This window comes from Haliotis rubra, unplaced genomic scaffold, assembly GCF_003918875.1.
Source record: "Haliotis rubra isolate DU_JTF1 unplaced genomic scaffold, ASM391887v1 Scf220, whole genome shotgun sequence".
NCBI lineage: Eukaryota > Metazoa > Mollusca > Gastropoda > Lepetellida > Haliotidae > Haliotis > Haliotis rubra.
The window spans coordinates 477,663-502,876 of record NW_025766226.1 but is presented as its reverse complement, the minus strand read 5'-3'; the positions used below and the strand labels follow the sequence as shown (position 1 = coordinate 502,876).

Here is a 25,214-nt window from a genome sequence, read left to right as displayed (position 1 = left end):
TAAAATAGAGAGAAATCCAAAGTGTTTATTTTGGGGCTTCCAATCCCAGCATAATTAGTCTACGGTGATGTCTTTAAGAAGTCAATTCAATCCTCTTGTTGAATGGACAGCTTTTCAATTTGAAAACTGATCGCAATAATAATGCATTTTTAAAATAAATAATTAGAGAATAGAGCAAATTATATTTGTTGGTTTGGTCTTTAACGTCACACTCAGCAATATTCCAGCAACATGACAGCGGTCTGCAAATAATCGAGTCTGGACCAGACAATCCAGTGACTGACATCATGAGCATCGTTCTACGCATTTGGGATACGGTGACATGTGTCAACCAATCAGCGATCCTGACCACCCGAACCCGTTAATCGCCTCTTACTACAAGCATGGGTTGCTGAAGACCAATTCTAACCCAGACCTTCACGGGTTAGCAAATAAGAAATAGCCTGGATATTTCAGTTATTTTGCACACTGTTACATACATGTCTCACAGTGAAACATAAAGTTCTGACAAAGATGTCCGGAACATGACAATTTGAATGATTAATAGGTGGACTGAAGGAATATATATGCCATAAGAATGGAACAATACAAGTAGAGCTAGAAACATGCATTAAGTATACTGTTCATTAATGACTGTTCATAAATAACTTTCTAAAACAGACTTGTCAGTTTGTTGGTCACACTCAGCAATACTACAGATACAGGGATGGTAATAACCCGTTGCCCGACGTCCGAGTCCAGTGTTTTTCCAGTCGGGCAAGCAAATTTGTATATCACGCTGTACCAATGTCCAGTTGACTTTCCAATGTTAATTATGTTGTTTATTTAAATCAACAAGAAACTCGGCCGGTATAGAGGAAAAATTATCAGGGTAAGTGATTTTACATGTGCCACTGTACCGGTGTACACTAGCAATTTTAAAGTTATTTCCACCCCTGAGATATATAACAGTGGTCTGTACACCAAAACATTTGTGTTTGATATTATGTGGAACAATCCCGACAGGGACGCAGGGGAACCTCATAAGCATATGGCTATGTTTATAATTATTTAAGGGGCGGTGGGGTAGCCTATTGGTTGAAGCGTTCGGTATTTAACAACGGTATTTAAAGGGCCAGGATGGAAATCACAGGACCACGAGGACGTGTGTCTTAACCGGTCAGGTGTAGACCCTGCATTGGCGCTGGAGTAGCATAGTACTGTTGTTAAAGCGTTCACTAGTCACGCCGAAGACCCGGGTTCGATTCCCCACATGGGTACTGTGTGTGAAGCCCATTTCTGGTGTTCCCCGCCGTGGTATTTCTGGAATATTGCTAACATCGGCGTAAAACCATACGAACTCACTCACTATAATTATTTATTTTAGCTGACGCTTTCGTGTCTGTGACGTTGTATTACTTATCAGAGTTATCCCCCTTTGCTGTTTCAGGATCGATGCCTGCTGACCAGTTAGATCATAATAACATCAAATCATTGTGAGAGGTAAACCTAAATTGAAGTACTTTATCCATAAAACGTGTCATGTATTCAAACCTAAATTGACTCAGGAAGGTGAGCACGTTATTTTCATCACAAATCCTGGCACCACAAACAGAAACAACTCGGCACAGGAGCGTTCATGCGACAGCATTACCCTTGTCCAAAATTAAGAAGCCAATGATTCTGGCCATTGGTTGGAACCACCGTCTGACCCTCTTGGTAAGAATCCCAATGTGGGTGTAAGGATCACTGCAGTCAACAAACATCACATGGTTGGAATAGGGTGTAAAAATACACTCAGTCACTCACAGAATCACATGCTCATCCACTCACTCATGGATCACTGAGATAATGTTTTGTAACACTAATTTTGTTTGGTAGAGCTTAAAATCTCTCCCTAGTCAAAACATCACAAGGTTGGAATAGGGCTGAAAGCGGCGTACAAATCCACTCGGTCACTCACAGACTCACTTACTCATCCACTCACTCAGTCATTTTTTGTAATATTGTAAAGCTAACAATGTCAGCTGCAAATGCATCACCTCGAGCTCCAGGAAAAATAAGTAAAACAATTGGGATCAATGATTCTGCGGATATCAAAAATAGGACCTAACACTTCGCCATGGTGTAGTCTGTAACCGCTGTTCGTCAGCTTACAGAGGCGTATCAATAATTAATCAACCAGGTGACTAATTACAGTCTATGGTCCCGGTCGAAATGCAACACCAAGTTGGCACGAAGCACTCAGTAGAGAAATATGGAGTCAAAATCAAAGTCAATAGAACAACGGCATTTAAAGCGCCGCGATGGAAATCACAGGACCACCAGGACGTGTGTTTTAACCAGGTGTAGTCAATGCCGGTGCGGTGGAGTAGCCTAGTACTGTTGTTACAGCGTTCGCTCGTCACGCCGAAGACACGGGTTCGATTCCCTACTTGGGTACAATGTGTGAACCCCATTTCTGGTGTCCCCAGCCGTGGTATAGCTGGAATATTGCTAAAAGCAGCGTAAAACCAACTCACTCACTCCATGCACACGTTAAGGAAGGGTGAGTTGAGGGTGAGTACGTGGGCGGAGCGATGTATGAGACGTGCAACCGGTAAGTTGGTTTCAGTGGGTGTTACAGCTGACTCTGTGAATGAGACGATGAGACAATGTGCGAGTTGTCGATATCTCGATGTGCGAGTCTCTGGGTGAATCAGGGGGTGAGTCGGTTGGTGAGTAGCTAGTGCATGTGCGATTCGATTGGTGAGATGATGTGTGGATAGGCTGGTTGAGTTGAAGTGGTTGGTGAGTCGATGACTGAGACAGTTGATGGAGAGGTAAGTGGAGTATGAATATCTTGATAGGTGTGTGTTTATGTGAGTCGTTAAAAGTTGTTAATTAAATGAGGATAAGTGTATATATCGTTCAGTTTAACTGAGGATGTTTGTGTGAGGTGAGAGATGAATGAGTAAGTCAGTCAGCGAATAGAGAAGCGAGCGAATAGGTTGTTGTTTGGGCAAGCGAAGTGTTGAATTGATGATAAGCATGGTTTTCCGCTGCTTTTAGCAATATTCCAGATATATCGCGACGGGGACACCAGAAAAAGGTCTTCACAAATTATACCTATATGAGGAATCGAACCCGGGTCTTCAGCGTGACGAGCGAACGCTTAAACAGCTAGGCTACCCCACCGACCTGCGAATTAGTGAGTGAGTGAGTTGAGTTTTACGCCGCACTCAGCAATATTCCAGCAAGATGGCGGCGGTTTGTAAATAATCGAGTCTTGACCAGACAATCCAGTGATCAATAGCATGAGCATTGATCTATGCAATTGGGATACGTTGACATGTGTCAACCAAGTCAGCGAGCCTGACCACCCGATCCCGTTAGTCGCCTCTTACGACAAGCATGGGTTACTGAAGATCAATATTCTAACCCGGACCTTCACGGGTACCCTGCGAATTATTTGGGAGAGCGTTTGATTGTGTAAGTAGATGGGCGCATACGTGCATGGTGGGGCCTATCGGCAGTGTTCGAGCAGTTGGTTAGTAAAGAAGCAATATCATATTCCAATCTAACACATTTCTAATAAGTGAGTTGGACCTAACTCCAATTTGAACTGGACGTTAAGTTTTAATATGGAATGCAAGTCTCAAACCTTTTTGTTTACAAAATAAGAATCCTAACTGTTGCATTTGGAATCAACCCACGATCACACGTATCTGGCATACTAAAGGAACCAAAATCAGGACCAAGAATTCCGTTGCCTTAGATGTTCGATAGTCATGGGAAAAGGGACATTACTCTGCATGGACTTCCGGAATGTTCACCGACCGACATGACAGAGTCACTCGTCACACATTTACGATCAGACAAATAATGTGTTCACGATGATTGAGGCTTTTGCCTCTGGTCGGTCAAATCCGTAAATACAAAACTAAAAAGCGTTGTCTTGATGTCAAGTGAGTCAGAACCGTGTGCAGGTAGCATTCACATATCACTGAATACATTGCTGCATGGCGATTGTGCTTGTGCACTAACCGACCCAACTCGATCTAAGTAAACCCATGAGCACGTCGAGGTGATGAATGAACTGCATTGACTCGTGGGAAAGCATTCAATTAAAAATGTTTACTAATCGTCGTGGTGCCTTTAAGACCATGTTATTCTGAAGTCCCCATCACTCAGCGATCTGGAGGCAGGGACTTCGACACGTCTATTGATTACGCTTGCGTCTTTCGCCAAGCTGTGGGCAAGTTGATACAGTGGAGAATATCGCTGCGATATCTACGATAAATTTAACCAACAGTTGCAACATCAGGAGCGTTTCATCGGATATTCTCGTCTCTTTTAGTAAGGCTCATGGTGGTCATATACACAGACATTCATTGCAGGGTTGCCTCCCTTAGCTGTGTAAGTACGTGCTGAGATGAGTTCGAATTCAAGATTTGCACTGGTTATGAGCATCGGTTTGTAAACAGCATAGCAGTGCTGTTGGGTTTCGGGGCGGTGGGGTGGCCCAGTGGTTAAAGCTTTCGCTCGTCACGCCGAAGACCCGGGTTCGATTCCTCACATGGGTACAATGTGTGAAGTCAATTTCTGGTGTCCCCCGCGCTGATATTGCTGGAATATTGCAATTGCGGGGTAAAACTGAACTCACTCACTGTTGGGTTTCATAAATGTAGTGCAGTGGAGAGTCCGCCCGCTTAAAGAGCGTAACTGTTTCGATCCTCGGCCCTGTTACACCAAAAGAAAGTCATAAATGGTACTTGTTATCATCCTGCCTGGCGCATGGCCTTACAAGGGCTGGTTAATGATTTGGGCAGATCCTCTTTGTACAAGACAACATGTATCCTAGGTTGTATTCTCCTACCATGTTTTGGTCTACCTCTATATTTCCCATCTTACTAACGTGGGTATTTTTTCTCATAATGTTTTTCCTTTGTTTCTGCGTATAAAGAATTTTTGTCATATGACATATGTAGTATCTAAATGTATCTATTTAACAAGTATGTTTAGGTAATATATCGTTATATAGCCATGTTGGTTAAGTTGGAGTAAGACATTTCATCAAGGTCATACCTCCTTTTATTTTGGTTCCATGAGATTTGAACCCGTGAAGATCCGGGTTAGAATATTGATCTTCAGTAACCCATGCTTGTCGTAAGAGGCGACTAACGGGATCGGGTGCTCAGGCTCACTGACTTGGTTGACATATGTCATCGTATCCCAGTTGCGTAGATCGATGCTCATGCTGTTGATCATTGGATTGTCTGGTCCAGACTCGATTATTTACAGACCGCCGCCATATAGCTGGAATATTGTTGAGTGCGACATAAAACTAAACTCACTCACTCCATGAGCTTTGTTTAGGTAATATACACAAATAACTTACTTAATTAAGCACCCCCTGACACATCTCACGATTGAATGAGCCACGATCTTAACCCTTTGGAACATATCTGGATTGGTCATCGTGTGCAACAAAGGGATCCTGCTGTTCAGAACCTGGCCCAATTGGAAACTTCTTTATACGAGGAATGGTGATGAGTGCCCCTTCGGAGGATAAGGAGGCTGACAGGGGGTATGAAGAGGAGAGTGCTGGCTGTCATACAGTCACATGGAGGTTACACTAGGCATTGATCTTGAATCGTGTAAGACACGCAAAATGACATTTTGAATGTTCACATTCACCCAAAAATTCAACATTAAGCATTCAAGGGCCATACTTGTACAGACATGGTTTTGTATGAAAATCAGTGTGTGTGTGTGTGTGTGTTTTAAAATGAGCAATTATCATCATAAAATCAACATGGTTTCCAATCATTTTGTCGTTTTTAATGAGTCAAAGGATCATACGCGTCAGAAAAACTATGTACGGAAAACCTATCATTGTAAAAAATCCAGCGGGGTGCTCACGTATCCTGATTTGTCTGGGTAATACCTGCTCCTAGGTTTGTTTAGGTTAAAGCCCAACATATATTGGTTATTTTCACTTAACATGTTTTGTCTAGGTAATACTTCCTCCTATTTTAGTTTCATGAGTTTTGTTTAGGTTACAGCTACACATATTGGTTATGCTCACGTATCCTGTTTTGTCTGGGTAATACCTGTTCCTATTTTGTCTCTTAGTAATCTGCCATTTTGTTTTGGGTAGGTTCACTGAGCCTGTAATGTAAAAACAAAACTTTGATATCCGTACTGTGGTAAAATACGAGCTAACCAACAATATTAAAATGAAATAAAAAGACTCAAAGTGATGAATTAATACACAGCCGTAAATGAGAGCAACATTAAAACAACAACAGACGTACAGTGGTAAAATGGAAACAAACAGGAGATAATGCAATGAAGAAATAACAGATAAACACTGGCAAAAATAAAAATAAACATGTCGTGATGTCATAGCAACAAATATACAATGGCAAAATACACAGAGGCAAAATGAAAATAAACAAAAGGTGCAAAACACCTATATTGTTCAAATAAACCTTTTCAGTCAGACGTTAGCAGCTGTCGATTGCGAAAATACTGCTAGTCTTTGATTTTGACGCATAAAGCTTCTGTTATTTGAAATAGTCACCTGCGCATGCCGGTAAAACTGTGACGTCATATGCTTGCTAGGGTTGACGTCATATCAGAGTAATCTCAACAGGGATTGTCTTTCCCGTGCTTTTGTCAAGTCACTTCATGTTTTATTTCTTTCCATAGAAGTAAAACAAAATCGATTTTAAGCATGGCGCGAAAACACAGCATGCTTCAATGGAGTTATGAATCTTTTATCAGCCATCGATGTCGACTTGGAAGATTTGAAGAAATATACGATTCTGGAAGGAGTCAAACAGTGTTTAGAACGTCATCATTCCTTGGGTATAGACCCAACAGCATATCTACTCTTTGGCTTCATTGAGTTAATGGGAATCTGATTTACAATGTCCATCAGCAGAAACTTATGATTATAGTGCGCGAGTGAGTTTGGTTTTACACCGCTTTTAGCAATATGCCAGTAATATCACACAGGGTAAACCAGAAATGAGTTTCACGTATTGTACCCATCTGAGGAATCAAACCCGGGTCTTTGGCGTGACGAGCGAACGCTTTAACCATTAGGCTACCCCACCGCCCCTATTGTGTATTGCAAGGTCTGAGTAATGACCGAAACGGCCTTAAAATATTAGGTAATAAGAAAAAAAAGTGTTCAATAGGCAAAACATTTATAAACTGCGTGCCCTAGTAAATGAAAAGAGCCTACAAACAACTGGTTGTTTAACGCCGCACTCAGCAATATTCCAGCTATTTGGCGGCGGTCTGTAAACAATCGAGTCTGGATCAGACAATCCAGTGATCAATAGCATGAGTATCGATCTACGCAATTGGGATACGATGACATGTGTCAACCAAGTAACCGGGCCTGACCACCCGATCCCACTGGTCGCCTCTTACGACAAGCATGGGTTAATGAAGAACGATTCTAACCCGGATCTTCACGGGTTGTCGAACAAGTGAATTACACGTATTCCTCAGTCAGCGAATCAAGAAGCGATTTAATAGGCTGTTGTTTCACCCACGATGTCCTACTTATGAGCAAAACTAACTTAAAGCCTCAACATCATCACCACTTAACGTTTTCAACCTAGCTCTGGATGCCAACTTATATTCCCGACCCGGCCCACATATTTATTCCCTGAAAGTGAACGTTGCATTATGGGCGCTTGGCAATGGATGTACTTTTGAATTAAAAAAAATATATTACGCAGAGATGTAGAATATCAAATTTCCTATGAGAGGGTGTAAAATCAATTGCGAATATAAGTCAGACAGAAAAACAGACAAAGCAAAGGTTGTTTTTTTTTAGATTTCGTGATGCTTGTAAAATCAAATGTCTCTATGTCTATGGTACGACGGTAAAAGTAGTGTGCGACGAATATTGCACTTGCTTTCTGTAAACTGTGAGCGAACAAAATACTGTTTATTATCTACACGACATGATGATATTTCAAATGGATTTGTATAGTTTTTTTTTCTATAACGTTACACATTCAGTAAAAACATGGCTTGCGATAAATGGGGAAAATCGATATTCTACTTAAAAGACGACACGAGGGAGGTGTAATCTAGTAGTTAGTATCTCTGGTCGTGCTATTGATGGAATATTGTTAATGTAGCGTAAACAATATACGCACGTAGCCTGTCAGTAAGTAAAGGAGTGAGTGAGTAAGGTTTTACACCGCTTTAGTAACAATTCCAGCAATATTACGACACCAGAAATGGGATTCACACATTGTACCTATGCATGTGGGTAATAGAACTCGTGTCTTCAGCCTGACGAGCGGACGCGTGCGTTGGTGTGACTCGAAAGCTGCATATTTTGAATCTGCAATGAATGAGCTTCCAGAAAATACTAAATGTAAGTTTCTGAAAAATATGCACATAGGTGAAATTCGCTGTTCAATATCGTCTAATTTTGCTTAAATTTTGCACATCTTTGTCAAAATTTGACTATTTAATGTTTTCTTTTTACGTTTTCATTCATGTCAATCAATAACTTGAACACCTATCAATGACTGTAGCAAATTTTGTGTAATTATTTCTATAAATAACACTTTTAGACGCGTTTTTTGTGTGACATGCAGAATTTCCCTGTCTGTGATCAGGCAGTCACGCGAATGAGTGACCCCCTCCCAGGTAGTCACTTGTACGCATAACGGGGAATTCACTATACGCTAAATTGATGATATTATCAAACATGCTGAAACGTGGTGAAACTATGAAACATGCTAAAACGTCATTATATTCCGAAATTCCTATTTGATATATGGCGCATCGCCATTAAAAGATCACTATCAAATAGGTAGGACAGGTGAGCGAGAAAGTGAGCGTGTACGTCTCTGGCCCACCGGTGGCACACTTCTTAAACACATGCAAAGGCAAGGCAATTAACCTGAAGTAACAGGAAACATTTGTAACTTGTTATGGCTCAAGTCAAAACCGGGAATTGCAACAGACATTATTTACGTCAAAAATTGAAAATGACCTCCACATGTCTACCGGCTTACGACGGTCGTGAATGCTGCAACCTGATCAAACAGCCCTCGAATGACGCTCTTTGAAATCTTCGTAGAAAGAGCGTGTTCGTTTGTTCCTCGAAGGTTGAGAAATGTAGAGATTCCAAGTGATTATTAGACAGTTAACATGTTATAAACGTTTTGTGAATATGTATTTTGTCATGAATGTAAGTATCTAATGATATTTAATACACGTAATCACTTTGTTCCTTTTGGTGAGTGAGTATGTTTTTACGCCGCTTTTAGCAATTTTCCAACAATGTCACGGCGGGGAACACCCGAAATGGGCTTCGTTCATTGTACCCATGTTGGGAATCGAAAACCCGGGTCTACAGCGTGACGAGCGGACGCTTTAACCATTAGGCTACCCCATCGACCCTACACCTTTTGGGGTATTTCTTGAAATGTCCACACCTTGTTTTAATGCATTACATATATCCGGATCAAATGACTCACATTCACTAAACATGATTCTAATTTGAATCATGTCGCCTCTGTGGTGGAGGGGATAGAGCGACAGTCGGGACAGAGGAAGGTTGCTCGTTCGACCCCTAAAATAGACGTTTCTTGTTTTTTTATGCCCAGGAATTAAGTGGATAGAACAAGGCCGTGTGGTCTCGGGTATCCATGCTGAACTAGGGTATCACAGCAGGAATGGGCAGTCCGATAGCCTGGTGGTTAAAGCGTCCGGGTTCGATTCCCAACATGGGTACAATGTGTGAAGCCCATTTCTGGTGTCTCATGTGGTGATATTGCTGGACTGTGGCGTAACACAATGCGCACTCAGTCACTATTTTCGTACTACACACATCGCTATATTGATCTTCAGGTTGACGTCAAACTCCCTTTCCACTTCGCCGTTTAATACATATAGTATAATAGTAATAGTATTACGTTTTCAAACTGAATGTAACTAATGCTACTGGATTGAGTGGATGCTAGCACAAGTTGTCTCCCTTTAACCACAAATGTGATCTGAGAAAATGATGCATACGGTGTTTGGACTGACTGACATGAAAGAGTGAATTTAGTTTTACGCCGCTTTTAGCAATATTCCAGCAATATCACGGCGGGGGACACCAGAAATGGGCTTCACACATTGCACCCATGTGGGGAATCGAACCCGGGTCTTCGGCGTGACGAACGAACGCTTTAACCACTCGGCTACCCCACCGCCCCTCACGGCGTTTCGAATTAGGGTCAGACATTACATGTTGATGTTAAAATATCAATAAATGAATTATTGATGAAAATCAAACAGCGCCTCATGAAAAGTAGCGCTCCAAGCATGTTTCAGGGTGGAATTTGTCGCACTATATGTGTACATAATTATTAATACCTCCACACTGAATACCTACTGGACGTGCTCTTCATCAACTTATGTTTGTCATTTGAGGAAACTTTTTTTTAGGTCGGTCGGACTTACAATGACAACAAACATAGTGCTCCATACGTCCACGGAAAGTCCTTTCATAAACTTAGTTTCGATATTACGAGTATGTCGATTACTTTAAAAGCAGGTTTTACAGATTTCAAACGCGGTTAGTTGTAGTCGCGTGTAAATGATCCTTACCCATGAAGATTCCGGTTAGAATTGGTCTTCAGCAACCCATGATTGTCGTGAAGGAACCGACTAACTGGATCGGGGTGGTTGACTTGCCTGGTCCTTGTACATGTACCCCCAAGTGCGTATATGTATGTTCATGATGTCAGTCACCGGATTGTCTGCCCACACATAAATATTTCCAAATGGCCCAATATAGCTGGAATATTTAGTACGGCGATAAACAAGAAAATACCCCACCAAAACTGAATACCTTATTGAAAAATATCGGCATTGAATGATCAAATCATGAAAATATACCTTAAAATGCGTATTGATTTTGTTGTTTTCTCTTAGTGAGTTGGGTTTTACGCCGCTTTTAGGAATATTCCAGCAATATCACGGCGGGGGACACCAGAAACGGTCTTCACATGTTTTTTGTTAAGTAAGGATAACAATCTATGGATGAACATCTTTCAAAAAGTGAGAGCGACGTTTTGGTGTAGATTCTGACATCGTTATCAAGCAAGTGATGAACAGATTAAGGATTGAGAGGCGTATATACAAGGGGATTGGGGTTGGGGAGGGGGTGAGGAAGTAAACATGGCAATATACGTATACATAATGTGTTTATATCATAACTGTCTAATAATCATACTCACTCACTTACATACCCACTCACAACGAAGCCCATTTCGGGTGTTCCCCGCCGTGATATTGCTGGAAAATTGATAAAGCGGCGTAAAACTCACTCACTCACCAAAAGGTACAAAGTGATTACGTGTATTATCAATGTTTTACTTACATTATTATTTACAATATTTACATACATGGATGACAATATACATATGCATAAAACATTTATATCAGTTCAACTGTCTAATAATCAATTGAAATCACCACATTTCACAACTTTCGAGTGAGTGAGTATGGTTTTACGCCGCTTTATCAATTTTCCAGCAATATCACAGCGGGGGACACCAGAAATGGGCTTCACATATTGTACCCATGTGGGGAATCGAACCCAGGGTCTTCGGCGTGACGAGCCAACGCTTTAACCACTAGGCTACCCCACCGCCCCACACAACTTTCGAGGAACAAACGAACATGCTCTTTCTACGAAGATTTCAAAGAGCGTCATTCGAGGGCTGTTTGATCAGGTTGCAGCATTCACGGCCGTCGTATGCCGGTAGACATGTGGAGGTCATTTTCAATTTTGACGTAAATAATGTCTGTTGCAATTCCGGTTTTTGACTTGAGCCATAACAAGTTACAAATGTTTCCTATTACTTCAGGTTAATTGCCTTGCCTTTGCATGTGTTTAAGAAGTGTGCCACCGGTGGGCCACCTTCTTGCTCACCTTTTATATTTACTTCATAGTGATCTTTTAATGGTGATGCGCCCGAAATCAAAAAGGAATTTCGGAATATAATGACGTTTTAGCATGTTTGATAAATTCATTAATTTCGTGTATAGTGTTTTTTATGAAGCGATATTTTTTATCATTATTTACATGTGAGTGAGAGAGTGAGTGTGATGACGCTTTCAGCGATATCACTCGGGGAACGCCGGAAATTGGGTTCACCGTCAATGTACCCGAGTGGAGAATCGAACTTGGACCTTCGACGTGACGAGCGAACCCTTTAACCAGCACCTACCCAACCTTTTTTAACATGTGTGTTTTGTTAATAAAGATTTGTGATGCAGGTTCATGGGTTCAATACTGACATTTTGGTGTACTAGTTCTATAAACCCCTGAGCAGAACAAAACGAAAATATGTTGTCGTGGTTTTACAATCTTATCAAGGTGGCTGAGTCATGATGGTGTAAACATGTTTAAGCAGATATTGCTGGAATATTGCTAAAAGCGTCGTAAAACCTTACTCACTCACTGCTTTGTTTACTGAAAGGCTACGTGCGTGTATTGTTTATGCTAACTTAACAGCATTCCACCAATATCACGACCAGAGATACTAGAACATGCTTTAACTACTACATTACACCTCCCTCGTGTTGTCTTTTAAGTAGAATATCGATTTCCCCCATTTATCGCTAGCCTTTTTAATCGAATGTGTAACGCCATAGAAAATAATACAAATCCATCTGAAATATCATTATGTCGTGCAGATATCAAACAGTATTTTGTTCAAACAGTTTACATAAAGCAAATGCTATATTCGTCGCACACTACTTTATCCGTCGTACCATTCCATAGACACGGAGACATTTGATATTTATTTACCAGACATATATTCGCAATTGATTTTACACCCTCTCATAGGAAATTCGATATTCTACATCTCTGCGTAATATATTTTTTCTAAATTCAAAAGTACATCCATTGCCAACGTTCACTTTCACAGAATAAATATGTGGGCAGGGTCGGGAAAATAAGTTGGCAATAAGATGTTAAAAACCGTTAAGTGGTGATGATGTTTATGCTGTTTAGTTAGTGTTCTCATAAGTAGTGGGGGTGTGTGTGGGGGGGATGGGGGTGGGTTTTTTTGTAGCCTAGTGGTTAAAGTGTTGGATCGTCACGCTGATGACCCGGGTTCGATTCCCCACATGGGCACAATGTGTGAAGCCCATTTCTGGTGTCCCCCGCCGTGATATTGCTGGAATATTGCTAAAAGCGGCGTAAAACTAAACTCAGTCAGTCAGTCAGTCATAAGTAGGACATCATGGGTGAAACAACAGCCTATTAACTCGCTTCTCGATTCGCTGACTGACTGACTGACTCACTCACACCGCGTCACACATTCACCTTCAGTTGATAAACTCGCCGATTTCCTCATTTAAATATCCACTTTCAACGAGTCACATAAACACGCACCCATCAAACTGTACTTACCTATTCACCAACTATCTCATTCATCGGCTCACCAACCGACTCACCTATCACCTTACCTAAAGTCTCACCAGCCTATTCACCCATCATCTCACCTTTCGAATCGCTCATACAGTATTCATCAACCTATTCACCATCTGATTCACCCAGAGACTCACACAATGAGATAACCACAACTCGTACATTGTTTCACCCTCATTCACCGAGACACCAATTGTAACACCCACTGAAACTCATATACCGACTTTCACACAAGGCCAACCCACGAATAACGCTACAGTCTCATCCATCGCTCCGCCTACAGACTCACCCACCTCACCCATTTTACTTGTTCAACAACCCGTGAAGATCCGGGTTAGAATTGATCTTCAATAACCCATGCTTGTCGTAAGAGGCGACTAACGGTACTGGCTGGTCAGGCTCGCGGACTTGCTTGACACCGTCTTCGTATCCCAGTTGTTGACATCAGTGCTCATGCTGTTGATCACTGGACTGTCTGGTCCAGACTCGATTATTTACAAACCACCGCCATATAGCTGGAATATTGCTTAGCGCGGCGTAATTCAACAAAACCTGATGTATTTTGAGCACACGAACGCCATTCTTCTACGGAAAAACTATGTTATGCATATGGTCATTCCCTGTTAGAGGAGATGTACACAGATAAGACAAATCAACCAATAATACCATGTAGTGCAACAGTATGGTTCTCTTTGTTCCCGGGGCGGTGGGTAGCCTAGTATCGTTCGCTCCACGCCGAAGACCCGGGTTCGAATCCCCATCAGTATTGACCCATTTCTGGTCTCCCCGCCGTGATGTTGCTGGAATATTGCTAAAAGCGGCGTAAAACCAAACTCAGTTCAGTCTCTTGTTGCCTTTTCTCACGAGCTTACATCAGTACCGTGAAGGTCCGATTGGGTGATCTTCAGCGACTCATTCTAGTCGAGGTTGGGTGGTCAGGCTCTCATGGTTGACATCGTCATCGTATCCCAACTCGATGCTCATACTGTTGACCACTGGATTGTCTGGTCCAGACTCGATTATTTACAGACTGCCGCCATATAGCTGGAATATTGCTGTGCATCGTTAAATGACAAACAATCAAACATTATATCAGTATCTTCATTAGCGGGGTAGAGCTGAAAACACATTACACTCGTGTAATACTATTGGCCAGACAAAAAGGTGGTATCTGTCGATACGTCATGACTGAGGAACCCGTAAAGAATTGGTCTTCAGCAACCAATGCTTGCCCAGTCTGAGTAAACTTAGGGTCTTCAGAAACCAATGCTTGCAGTATTATTCGTTACACTGCTATACTGAGTCCAACAAAACCTAGTAGAAGGTTGCGTCAGCTATAGTCTGTTTGCAGTGAAAACGTACCGATGAATTTCACTCTAAACGAAAAGGTAAATCGAATATAGTGAAATGAAGATTGCGTATCCTCATAATTTTACCTTGCCAACTGAACATTCAAATCTCAGAATTTTATTCAACTTAGGATAAAAGTTGTTTAACAAACGATCATAGTTTCAAATCGGTATTATTGGTTTGTATTTGTAACAAAAATCCGCATAAAACACAGATATTTGACCTGCAGTTTATACGTTTATTGGTTTCTAAAGACATGGTTACCATTTGCTTATATTTTAGCAAGATGACATCCTTGAATATTGACAAAAACGCTATTTTCAGCGACTGTTTACTTATTGCGTGCATCACTCGGAAGCGATCGCGCGGAAAATAGCATTCGGAATCGTTCGAGTTTTTTAGGTAAAGGTTTATACGGTATGTGCGAATGTTAACTTTCGCGATTTGGTAAGCTGTGTTCTGACTGGTCGGTCTAAAAGGTTAGCTGACGCAATCTTCTACTAGGTTTTGTTAGACTCAGTATAGCAGTGTAACGAATAATACTGAGCCTAAGGTTACTTAGACTGAATGCTTGCCCTAAGAGTCGGCATCGGGTGGTCAGGCTCGCCGACTTAGTTGATCGATGCTCATGATGTTGATCACTGGATTGTCTGGTCCAGACTGGATTATTTACCGACCGCCGCCATATAGACGAAATACTGCTAGGTGCGGCGTTAAACAACAAACACAATATGATTAAGGGAAATTATAGATTACTTTTTTTAACTTTTACTCAGTAACATTTTCTTCAAAAATATTTAAACAAGTGAATTATATATCTAGAATTTTATTGTTGTATTACACGATTTAACATAAATGAACAATATATACAACTTGACAGATGACACAGAGACTAATAACAGTCTGATTTTAAATCCTATACTAAAAATAAGAGTCTGATTACAAATCCTCATTGACGGTTGTCGCTTTGACTGGTGCGTGGGAGGTCATCGATATTATTAATGTTTTCTCACTCTTCTGCAATAGTTCCGGCCCCAAACATCTCCAGGAGGTTACGATGAAGTCTGAAAACAAGATAGTAATTAATCAACGAGGCAATTCGTTAAAACTTAAACAGATTTCTTCAGGGCGATCAATACATTTCGGGTGGTCGGGGGGGGATGGGGTTGCCTAGTGGTTAAAGGATTCGTTCTCCACGCTGAAGACCCGTGATTCACCACTTTGATGCAATGTGGTAGACCCATTTCTGGTGTCCCCCGCCGTGGTATTTCTGGAATATTGCTAAAAGCAGCGTAACACTTAACTAACACACTCACATTAGTTGAACTTTAAACTTTAAACTTGGTTTTAACCCGTGAAGATCATCCGGGTTAGAATTGGTCTTCAGTAACCCATGCTTGTCAAAGGGGGGACTAACGGGATCGGGTGGTCAAGCTCGCTGACTTGGTTGACACAACTTGAAGTCATCGAAGTTATCCCGATTGCGTAAATCGATGTTCATGATGATAATCACTGGATTGTCTGGTCCAGACTCGATTATTTACAGACCGCGGGAATATTGCTGAGTACGGCTTTAACAACCAACCAATCAACCAAGTGAACATAGGCAAGTCTAGATCCAACGAAATCAAGTCTAGTTTCTTTGATATGAGAACAACTGAGGCGGAAAGTCCTTGACTACAGTTTTCACAGCCAAACGTTAGTCTACACCAAAACGAAAAGCATCAATTTTTATAGATAGACCACTTCGATAGATGCGACTTTTCGGTGTAGAGGCTAACACCGTTATCAAGCAGTTGCTTCACGTTTCGGTGTAGAGGCTAACACCGTTATCAAGCAGTTGCTTCACGTTTCGGTGTAGAGGCTAACACTGTTATCAAGCGCTTGCTTCACGTTTCGGTGTAGATGCTAAAAGCGTTATGAAACACTTGCTTCACGTTTCGGTGTAGATGCTAACACCTTTATCAAACACTTGCTTCACGTTTCGGTATAGATGCTAACACCGTTATCAAGCATATGCAACACACAGCCTCGTGTGTGGGGTGGGGGTTGGGTGTAGCCTAGCGGTTAAAGCGTATTACTGGAATATTGCTTAAGGTTGAAAACTAAACACACTCAGTCAAAACCTCGTGAACTGGGCTGTGCATCCAACCGGTATGTAACACAAGACGTTAAAACATGACACTCATACCAACCACAGACCACTGAGACACACCCTGCCGTGTGACCTGGCCTGTACATCCTACACAACCACTCTTACACTTAGGAATGATATAGTGAGTTGGGTTTGGGGAATATCTGGCAACATTCCAGCAACATCACGGCAGGGGACACTAGAAATGGTCATCACACAGTATAATAATGTGGAGAATCGGACCCAGGTCTTCAGCGTGACGAGTGAACGCTTTAACCACTAGGCTACCCCGCCGCCCCCATATAGCTGTAATATTACTGACTGCGGCGAACGTTACCCAGTGTTTAAGGCGGTTGTAATTTGAAGTAATAGAGCAACACGGGAGTGAGTGAGTGACTTGAGTTTTACGCCGCTTTTAGCAATATTCCAGCAATATCACGGCAGGGGATACCAGAAATAAGCTTCACACATTGTATCCATGTGGGGAATCGAACCTGGGTCTTCGGCGTGACGAGCGAACGCTTTAACCACTAGACTGACTGACTGACTGACTCACTCACTCACTGACTCCGTGCCCTCAACAAAAAAATAAAGTGACAAGCACTGCTCTCACTTGACAGTAATGTCCAGATCGCCTGATTCTACTTTATGTAGTTCGCCATCAAGGCTCACGGTCCTCTCCAGACGCTTTTCTCGCTCAGTTGCTCCTTCTGTCGGAAGTACCCGTAGTCGGAACGACTTAACCTGTAACGTCGTTACGAAGTCGTAGCTGAACTGAAAATAATAATAATAATAACAAAGACGAAGATTATAATAATAAGTGATTATCTTCACACAGAGAATTTCTAAATCATACTGACATATACTACTGCACGTTTGAAAGGGGTATTAATTATAATATATATTTATATTGATACATTAAATATTAAGCTGTCTCTCACAACCAGGGGGATAATCGGCTACTCACGGTGTCCGTATGCAGCTGAGTCAACTTGTTCATGTAGGAGAGGAACGTCAACCTCCCACACTGCTTTTCCATCAACAACGTCATCGCCTCCGCATTGACGTCAAAAACGCACTTCGGCGTATTCTTCTGAGGGCGCACTAAAGTAGGGAAGCTCATTAATCCGGTATAACGCCCCTCTATCGTCTTCCAAACTGGTTCTAGGAAAAAGTAAAAATACTTTTCATCTACATAGACGAATATATTTCATTGTGGTGGGGTAACCTAATGGTTAAAGCGCTCGCTCGTCACGCTGAACGCCCGGGTTCGATTTCCCAAATGGGTACAATATGTGAAACCCATTTCTGTTGTCCAGTGCCATGATATTGCTGGAATATTGCTAACACCTCACTCACTCACTCACTCACTCAGTGAAATGAGCGCTTCTGATCGTTAGCGGAATGGGTTGATGAAGATCAATCCTAAGCCGGATCTTCACAGACCACGACTACATGTAGACTATATACTACTCCCCTTTGGACAGGGATATATCTGTCCACGATGGTTATTATTTACATACTTACAACTGTACGAAAAGAGAGCGTGAGACTATACACATAATCATAATAACATACCTGTTTCTGCGTTGCTTTTGTCAACATCACCTCCGTCTCTGAAAGAGTTAAATGCTCACAAATAAGCTAAGCAGCAATGACATGTTTGTGTTGGTATTTCCATGTGAATGTATACAGGTATACCTTCTAACCACTACTCATGCGGTTAGTCGAATTTGAAAATAGGATAGGGCGTAAAATTGTCACAAGCTATGGTTGGGGAAAATTTATTTACGAATTTATCAATTTTAAAATTGTCCTTAGAACTGACTAATACTTTCAATAATTGCAAAAGATATTCAATTACAATAACATCATGCTGAGGTGTCTTGGTGCAGAACCGTGGTGTCGGTTTAAACCTTCCGCTAAAGAGCATGGGATGGTAGTCATTGTAACCATCGTGTCTTTGCGAGGACTGACAGTACAATAAATCATGCACTGTGAAACATTTCGAGTCGCGGGTCATCTCATCTCATCCCAAAGACACGAGGGCCTCTGATTGTAACGTGCATTGAGGACATGGCAGCATGATGACGTAACTAGGTCTGTTTAATCCCGTAAACCGGAAGTCGTACAAAGCCAATGTCGTAATCGACTATACGTTACATTCATTCTGTTTTATTTCATCGACATAAAGGGTGTTTCTCACCTATTCTCACGAAATATGCACCATTTGTAATTTTATGTGTCTCCGCATAAAAAAACACACTTTTTGATTGGTCTCACCTGTTCATTTCATGTTTATATTAGACGACAGGCTTGGTAGGTATCCGAGACATAGAAATTGTTAATGATCTGTTATTTATATATATGTGTGACTCAGGGAAAAAAGGTAGACTAAGCCAAAATCACCAAAATGTGCATGTCTGCAATGTTAGTATAACGTTTTGAGTGAATATTTCAAAGTAACTATTCATCTAGTGTGAACAAAACAGATTATATTTTCGACATAAGGTATTGTCCCTTTCGTCAATACCCAGAACATATCTTTATGTGGTTAATTTTTTTAGAATGTTTGATAAATATGGTGTCTCCATAAAAGTGTAATCCACGTTACCTCATGAAAATGACCATATATTTTTATTATGTGTATTTATTAGATAGTATACCTTATATACAGTTTCACATTCTGACAATACAATATCAACCCCATAGCTACTAAATTTCAGCCGATTTCTGACCATGATACTTCACATGTGTAAATATGAAGAGATCTTTTTAGGATGTAATCTACGTGACCATCATAAGATAAAAACTGTACACCCAGTGTCACCAAAGGGTTTTTAAAATGAATGGACCTATTCAGTAGTAATAGCTAAGTGAAGGAGGTGTTCTTCTATGACACTTTAAACGTTTGGTGGGTGCTAAAGGACGTGTGTGTAATCTACGTGATGTAATCTACGTGACTCATTCCCAAAGGAGCATAATTGTTTTCGCGACTACTGCTCAGGTAAGACGGTTTTATGGGTCTAAAGTTATGGCATGAAATCTTCTAAACATTAAATGAGTGTTTACTTTTAATTGGCTTATCATTGTTGATATTCTACATCAAATTAAATAGGTAACGTGATTACAGTTTGGATGAATGTGCTTCTGTACAGTGCTTCTGTACGGTCTGTACTTTAAATAATGTATGAAACAAATAAACTGTTAATCACTTTTGCATCTTTTAATGTAACTCTGTGTAATAGTATAGAAACAGTTCATCAGGAATTTTTCTAAATTTCTATATACATATATGTAGATATGGCAGTGTTACGGTAACGTAGATTACAAGATTTGTATTCAAGATGTATAATGGCCAAGTTTTGTTGTTTATCCAAATATAATACTGATAACTTATGTGAAATATATTTCCAAAAACACGTATGTATAGTAAGTTTGATGAACATTTTATGCAAATTAGTTTACGTTCATTTAAGTAACGTAGATTACAAAGTTATGATCTACAGCGGCATTATTCATATAAATATTCTCTGTGACTTACTTACCACAACTAGTTCTAAGTAAAGCATTGGTATCTGTCGTCAAAAGGACCATGTCACAATTTGCTTCAAGTTATTTTGGGGGTTTCTGTTCTGCAGTTGATGTTATACTGATGGTGTCACGTGGAAGTGGAAATTGGGTACCCAATCATGATTGCCGATCTTCGTTTTCTCCTTGAGTTCTGACTTTTGATAGTTTGAATTTTGTGAACAATAAATGTTGTTCTAACAATAAAATGACATGTCATTTAAAAAAACAAAAGAACTTTAATTGTTTACCAGTTCCAGTTATCTGTTGGTGCACATGTCGTGAGAATGGGTGTTTCTACGCACATATGTACACCATGGTGGAGTAAATATAACTCACGTGGGTGGGTCATAGGGCAAGTAATCGATTCGAATATTGAACTCGCTTCGAGACCTCAGAAATGTTACAAGCCCTGCAACTGAAACACAAAACAAACAAAAATTGTGGGATGGCATTGTGGTCAAACTATAGGCTAGTCACCGGGAAATCTCCGCGATTGATTCCACGAACAGTACATGATGGTCATTCTTTGTGATACTGTAATGCTGATAAAATACAAACGTTCTGGGAGAATGTACAACAAAATGGAGAGTATTCTCAGTAAGATACCGAACAGAAAAAAGTAAGGAATCATGAAAATTTTAAAAACTAGAGAAAACTTACAGAGGAATCAGAGCCAAGCCTACCGTGTCTCTTCGAAGTATGCCAAAAGGCATACTCATCATCATCAACAACAACAACAACAACAACAACAACAACAACAATACCATCATCACTATCATGTTATACAGATTAAAAATAGTTTGCAAGCAGAGAGGGTTCGGGTGATCCTGGCACACTCAAGTTGGTGGTAAGGCTCATCATCAGCTCAGGGCCCTTGTCCCCTCTACACGCAGCCCAGACAGCGAATGGGACTTCTCGCGGAAACGCTACCAAGTCGAACCCACCACTTTCCTGAGAATATGTAGACTCCCCAACACCTCAGCCATCTGCATTAATCAGAGCGCGAGAAGGGCTGTGCTCCCGGTCGGGAACCCGGGCATTCTCCTGAGAATATGTAAACTCCCCAACACCTCTGCCTTCTGCATTACCCAGAGTGTGAGAAGGATGTGCTCCCGGTGGAGAATCCGGGCACTCTCCTGATCTGCGCCAAAAAACTTACGGGTATATCGGAACCAACCCAACCGTCTGTCTTCGATGACGCCCATGATGTCACTCCAAAAGCCGTGGCCAAGGATCACCTCCCAAAAACCCAGATGTTTGCCACCTTGACTGATGCTGGCAATGTTCTTGAAGGTCCTACATCCTAAGACAACAAATAAGGCTAGAGTTAATCAAAGAACTCGTTATTTGTTGGTAAATCTGAATGATCCATGAAACAAGGTGGTTGGAAAAAGTCGGAGTTTAGTGAGTTTAGCTTTACGCCGCTTTTAGCAATATTCCAGCAATATCACGGCGGGGGACACCAGAAATGGGCTTTACACATCGTACCCATGTGTGGAATCGAACCCGGGTCTTCGGCGATGACAAGCGAACCCTTTAACCACTCGTCTACCTCACCGTCCCAAACACGTCATGTCATACCTGTAATGATGTAGAGAGCTGCAGTTTCTATGTCGCCATTTCCGCAGAGTTCGTTCGCATTGCCATTTGATGATCCTGGGGTACGAATAACGAGATGAGACAATAATTACTAGATTATAGACATCTGGATTAGTCGAGTTAATTGTGTGGTTTAGTTTCTTTGTTTGTTGTTTAACGCCGCCTGCAATATTCCAGTATATGACGGCGGTCTGTATAATCGAGTCAGGACCACACAATCCAGTGATTGAAATCATGAGCATCGATCCATGCAATTGGGACACGACGTGCATTAACCACTTCAGCAAGCCTGACCACCTAATCCCATTAGTCGCCTCTGATGATAAGCATGGATTGCTGAAGACCAATTCTAACACGGATTTTCAAGGGTTGAGGCCCAAGAAACCCATAATGCTGGGTGACGCGGCTGACTACATATTGGAGCCAGGCGGCTTTGGTCGATGCTGACATAAATCACTGGTTTGTTTGGTCCAAACTTAAGTGTTTACAGGCGGGAATATGTTGAGTGCCGAGTGATCTGGATATTCCCTTACAGTCATGGAGATTAATCTTATTGTATGAAATCGGAATATAAACGAGTGAGTGAGTGAGTTTAACGCCGCACTCAGCAATATTCAAGCTATATGGCGGTCTGTAAATAATCGAGTCTGGACCAGATAATCCAGTGATCGAAAGCATGAGCATCGATCTACGCAATTTGGATACGATGACATGTGTCAACTAGTGGTGTTCCGATTAATTGAAATAATCGAAGATTGATCGCAGTGACCAAACGACCAAGCAATCGATCACATTTTCTCATAATCGAACATAAACGATTTTGGAACTACTATTTTAGTCTTTGAAATTTCAACCAATTCCCAACACTAGTGTCAAACAAGTCAGCGAGCCTGACCACCCGATCCCGTTAGTCGCCTCTTACGACAGCATGGGTTACTGAAGATCAATTCTAACCCGGACCTTCACGGGTTGCAATATACATGAGTGAGCAAGGTGGGTTTAACAGATTCATGTTATATCATGGCGTGTTAGCCAGAAGCACGAACATCTCAGGTCTCAGACGTGTCACTTTGGTGACACCCACGATAACGGCCATGGTGCTGACAATCGTATCAACATATTTGGGGCAAACTAGGATTCGAACCCAGTCATAGGTTTCTGGTGTGCCTTAGGGATGCAACTCTGCACAACGATTTTGACAAGTGGGCCACCCGTGCCCTAACAGATAATTGAAAGAAAAGGGTAGATTTTCTAAATGCGCCGCCCTGTGTTTACCTTTGGTTGATTAAAGTAACACACCATTTTCGCCCTGAATAAGAAAGGAAAGTTGATCTCGGGGTTACCTGTGGGTATCATTCCTACTGGAAATGGTAATGCCTTCAAGTCGGCTTCCTTCTGTATCCTTGGCAACAGAGTGTGTAGTAGTTTCTGGAGAGTGCCATCTCCACCAGCGACAACCACTCTGTTAAGACAATGTGCTGATGTTATTCGGTGCAAAGACATTTAAACCCCGTTAATCTGGACGGGTTGGTCTGTAGACATACAAATCAATGAAGGAGCTTCACATTTGGCGGAACCTCTTTAATATGTATCTCCGCTTACCCTGTGACCTTTGAGAAGTCGAACGTGTTCCCCAACTCTTCTGGGTGTGATGGGCTTTGAGACACTGAAATAAGGAAAAACTGTTCACATCTTCACCAATTCAAAATATTTACATTGATGTAATGTCATCCTTTAAAACTACTTGCGACACCAGTAAATACTTTCCAGATGAGAAACTTTACCCAACACTTTACCCATATAACCTACACTGAGAGATTGCAGATAGATAGATAGATACTCAGCAATATTCCAGGTATAAGTCGGCCGTGAAAACTATAGTTATAACGGACTTTCCGCCTCGGCTGTTCTCATATCAAGGAAACTAGACTTGATCTAGACTTGCTTATGTTCAGTAAATATATCCCACAGTCAATGTGGAGGATTACAGCAAGGCCATACATGACGACCCCATGTATCGCCCACTGTTGTAATATATTGAGCGAAATATACCAAGTTGGTTGGTTTGTTGTTTAACGCCGCACTCAGCAACATTCCAGCTTTATGGCGGCGGTCTGTAAATAATCGAGTCTGGATCAGACAATCCAGCGATCAACAGAATGAGCATCGATCTACATAACTGGGATGCGATGACATTTGTCAACCAAGTCAGTGAGCCTGACAACCCGATCCCGTTAGTCGCCTCTTTCGACAAGCATGGGTTACTGAAGATCAATTCTACCACGTTTACATAGTGTCCGTGTCGGTATGAAGCTCGGCATTTAGTGGTTAAAACAGTGAGAGAGTCAGTATACTGACGTGCATCTATATTTAACTTCAGTTCAGAGGTTTAGCATCACCAATTCAGCATACCGCTCTAGTTTATGTCAATGTCGGAATCTACGAGTCAGTCTATATTCTACATCAATTATTCTTTTTCTGTGTCTCCCCGACCCTAGGTCTCTGTTGCCATGACGCACACACATACACGCACGCACGCACACACAAACACAATCGTCAACCTATGACTTCTGTGTCGATCTGGGCCAACCGGAACAAAGGGGCGACAACTCTTCTGTACTGGGCTTCTCCCTGTCCACTTCCTCCGACAGGATTTATCAACACCAGCAGGCGGGAGGGTCGATCTACAAGACAAGAGTGAGTAATTGAGTTCAGTTTTACGCCGCTTTTAGCAATATTCCATCAATATCACGGCGGAGACACCAGAAATGGGCTTTACTACAAGAAAAGAGACGAAATGTGAATAGGTGAGCTTTCTTTCTTTCGGGTTTAAGAGTATTTCAGAAACTATCACAGCGTTTTCGCTTGATGAGGAGGACAGCCCGTGGTAATCCTGTTTTTTTTGTTTACCGCCTTCTTGAAACCAATGAGCACGGGCAAATGTGGAAACGGAAATCCGGAACCAGCCCGAAAGTGTCTCCCCCAAGTGAGAGTCCACCCAGAGACCACCCCCGTACTCCACTTTGTCTGATGACCAGTTCTTGAAGAACCTACACCCTCAGACATCAGTTAACGTGGTAATTAAAACGCGAGGGTGAGTGAGTTTAGTTTTACGTC

The 25,214-nt window shown here is 41.5% G+C and overlaps 1 protein-coding gene across 1 annotated transcript; it reads right to left on the bottom strand.

Moving 5' to 3' along the window:
* Positions 1–15,601: 15,601 nt before the first annotated feature.
* LOC124277349 lies at positions 15,602–23,483 on the bottom strand. The gene is made up of 8 exons (XM_046713000.1): positions 23,441–23,483; positions 22,080–22,154; positions 21,658–21,801; positions 20,835–20,913; positions 18,504–18,541; positions 17,893–18,089; positions 17,539–17,699; positions 15,602–15,855 (listed from the first exon to the last, which is right to left on the bottom strand). Exons 1-8 carry the CDS (start codon positions 23,451–23,453, stop codon positions 15,801–15,803), a joined length of 762 nt encoding a protein of 253 aa, XP_046568956.1. The 5' UTR covers positions 23,454–23,483; the 3' UTR covers positions 15,602–15,800.
* Positions 23,484–25,214: the final 1,731 nt, after the last annotated feature.